The 2,969-nt window shown below is 48.8% G+C and overlaps 1 protein-coding gene across 1 annotated transcript; it reads right to left on the bottom strand.

The window, feature by feature from the left end:
* Window positions 1–769: 769 nt before the first annotated feature.
* LOC103636662 (uncharacterized) lies at window positions 770–1,937 on the bottom strand. Its single transcript, XM_020547144.3, has one exon. It carries the CDS (start codon window positions 1,818–1,820, stop codon window positions 1,146–1,148), a length of 675 nt encoding a protein of 224 aa, XP_020402733.1. The 5' UTR covers window positions 1,821–1,937; the 3' UTR covers window positions 770–1,145.
* Window positions 1,938–2,969: the final 1,032 nt, after the last annotated feature.

Genomic DNA, 2,969 nt, shown 5'->3' on the forward strand with positions numbered 1-2,969 from the left:
AGTGCGGAACCCACCAAAAGGCATTGGAAAGGGATCAAGGATATCTTCCGTTACCTACAAGGAAGCAAGGATCTTGGTTTGTTTTATCGAAAAAATCAAGATCTAAATCTTATCGGGTACGCTGATGCTGGATACCTGTCTGATCCACATTCAGGCAAATCTCAAACTGGATATGTATTTCTTTGTGGAGGAACTGCAATTTCATGGAAGTCGTCAAAACAAACTTTGGTATCGACTTCAACGAACCACTCAGAAATTATTGCTTTATATGAAGCCTCGCGTGAATGTGCATGGCTTCGAAGAATGATCAACCATATCCAATCCGCATGTGGGTTGAATATTGAGCAAACACCCACAATCATTTATGAAGATAATGCAGCTTGTGTCGCACAAGTTCAAATGGGCTATGTGAAAAGTAATCTTACGAAGCATATAAACCCTAAATTCTTCTATGCACATGAGCTGCATAAGATAAATGAGATTAAAATATTGCACACTAAGTCATGTGAAAATCTCGCAGATATGTTCACAAAGTCACTCCGTGCGTCATCTTTTGAAAGATGCGTCCGAGGACTTGGAATGATGAGACTTAGAGAATTGCAGATCTCAGGGGGAGAAACTTCACACACACCCAAATAATCTTAAACGTAAATTTTAAGTACCCAAATAATCTAGAAGATTAAATTGTTATATTGGGTGAATTGTACTCTTTTTCCTTTATGTGAGTTTTCATGAAAGTTTCTCACTAAGGTTTTGATGAGGCAATTCATGCGACACAACAAGCGTGAGCTATGTACTCTTTCTCCAATTTTTTCCCACTGGGTTTTTATGGAGTTTTGGAACATATGCATCTCGCGGCATTGGGCCAAGGGGGAGTGTTAAGAAACCTTTCTTGGGCCAGGAAGGCCCATGTGGCCCATATGCCTGAAACCCTAGTTTTGTCTATAAATAGAGAGGAGATCCCCATATCATGTAACCTTTGAGAGCAGCACCATATAGTAACAAAGAATCAGTTCCTCTCTACACTCTTGTCTCCTTGTGTTCTACTATTATTCAGTTAAGCAGCCCTTGGACTACACTCGGTAGCAATGGGTTCTTAACAATCTCAATACAGTTTTGCGTGGAGCGCGTGACTGCGGGCAGCCTTAAGCACGGCAGGGCTCGCTGTCCACCCAAACCTCCGCCGGACTCGCGGGCCCGACGCCCAAGAAGCGGTGCCGATGCTGACTGAGGACCACCCTGCAGCCTCTCGTAGACGTAGCTCGCGCGTTCACCAGCGAGCCTCCCAACGACAGGCCGCCGCCGCCGCACCTCCGCGGCGCAACGCCGAGCTGTGCGCACCTGAGGAACTCGGCGGCACCGCCGGCCAGCCGCTCGAACCTCTGGACGGCGGCGCGTGCGCGGGAGTGCTCGTCGTCGCCGCCGCCGCGGGCGAGCAGCAGGAGCGCCGACGCGAGGCACAGGAGCGCGCGCGCGACGCGGCGCGGGAGCGGCGCCCGCGCCAGCCTCGCCCGGGCGTCCTCCTCCTGCAGCTCGCGCAGCTTCAACCGGCGCAGCGCGGCGTCGCACTCGTCCGCGGCGCGCCGCAGTCTGCGGCGCCAGCGGAGCAGAGACGCGTCGGTGGCGGTGGCGGTGGCCTGCTGCTGCCAACGGCCGGGGCGGCTGGACAGCTCCAGCGCGGCCTCCATCTTTACGTACGCCATCTCCAGGCGCTCGATGCCTTCGCGCGTGCTCAGACGCTCCCTGTGCTTGCTGAGAATGAAGGAGGAGGTCCGGTTCACCACCTCGCCGACGACGATGGACCCGACCGTCTCTGCCATTGCTACGGTAGATCTGCCGACTACTCTCTCGCCCCTGCCTAATAATCACATCAGGAGTCGGTTGCCTAATAATCACATCAGGAAGGGAGATGATATTTATGGAAGAGAAAAAGGGTTGGATGTGTCCTCCTCTCCAGCTCCAGCTCCAGGTCAATAATCGAGGGAACTTTTGCACGACCCGCAGTCCGTTGACTACACCAAGTCAATGCCGCGTTAGCTGACCACCCTTTTCGTGGGAAAAAAAATTTGTTGTAGCCCGGTTACAAACCAGGCTATTTGCAGTCCCTCACAAAAAAGAGGATAGACCTCACCTGCAAGTCTAACAGATAACGTTTTAGTTGTGTTATTGGCCTACAGGTGGGGCCTATCCTCATTTTTGTATAACGTTTTAGTTGTGTTATTGGCCTACAGGTGGGGCCTATCCTCATTTTTGTGAGGGGCTGCAAACAGCCTGGTTTGCAGCCGGGCTGCAGCAAATTTTTTTCCTCGTCGTGTTCCAAAGGTGTTCCAAAGGTCCAAAGTCCAGTCCAGTGTGAATGCCAGCCAGGATGTGTTCATGTGATTCGTCGGGCTGCCATGCCATGCGCAAGCAAAGCTAAAAAAAGTAGCTCATTAGCCCCAGTGTGAACGCTGTCATGAGGCACTAACCCAAGAGCATGATTAATTCTTAATCAAAAAAGGAGCATGATTCCTGTTAGTCAAGTCAACTGACATTGAGCTGACAATTGTCCTTTTATATTCATTTTTTAAAAATACATGCATATTCGTTTAAATTTAATCTATATTGGCCTATAGTGTTTCTACAGTGTTTTGTAACCGTAACAGTTTAAACAGTTGGACAAAACTACCGCTGGTATGAAGCATGGAGGAGGAACGAAGGCATCCGGATACCTGCCGTTACGAAATCGACGCAAATCTAAAAAAATCCACACGCAAATCTGTTAAATCTTACTCATTAGTCAACTGACATGAACCATCCATACCATTGATAAAAATCGACGCTAACTAGTGCGTTTAAGAATTCAAATTGAATTTCAAATATCTTTTTTCTTCCTGTTGAGAGTAGGACGATATCTAGTGCACATGAAGAACTGGTACTCAATTCTGGTCTTTAAAATAAGATCTAATGGTGGCATGGTGCATGAGATC

The sequence above is a fragment of the Zea mays genome, chromosome 1 (assembly GCF_902167145.1).
Source record: "Zea mays cultivar B73 chromosome 1, Zm-B73-REFERENCE-NAM-5.0, whole genome shotgun sequence".
Lineage (NCBI taxonomy): Eukaryota > Viridiplantae > Streptophyta > Magnoliopsida > Poales > Poaceae > Zea > Zea mays.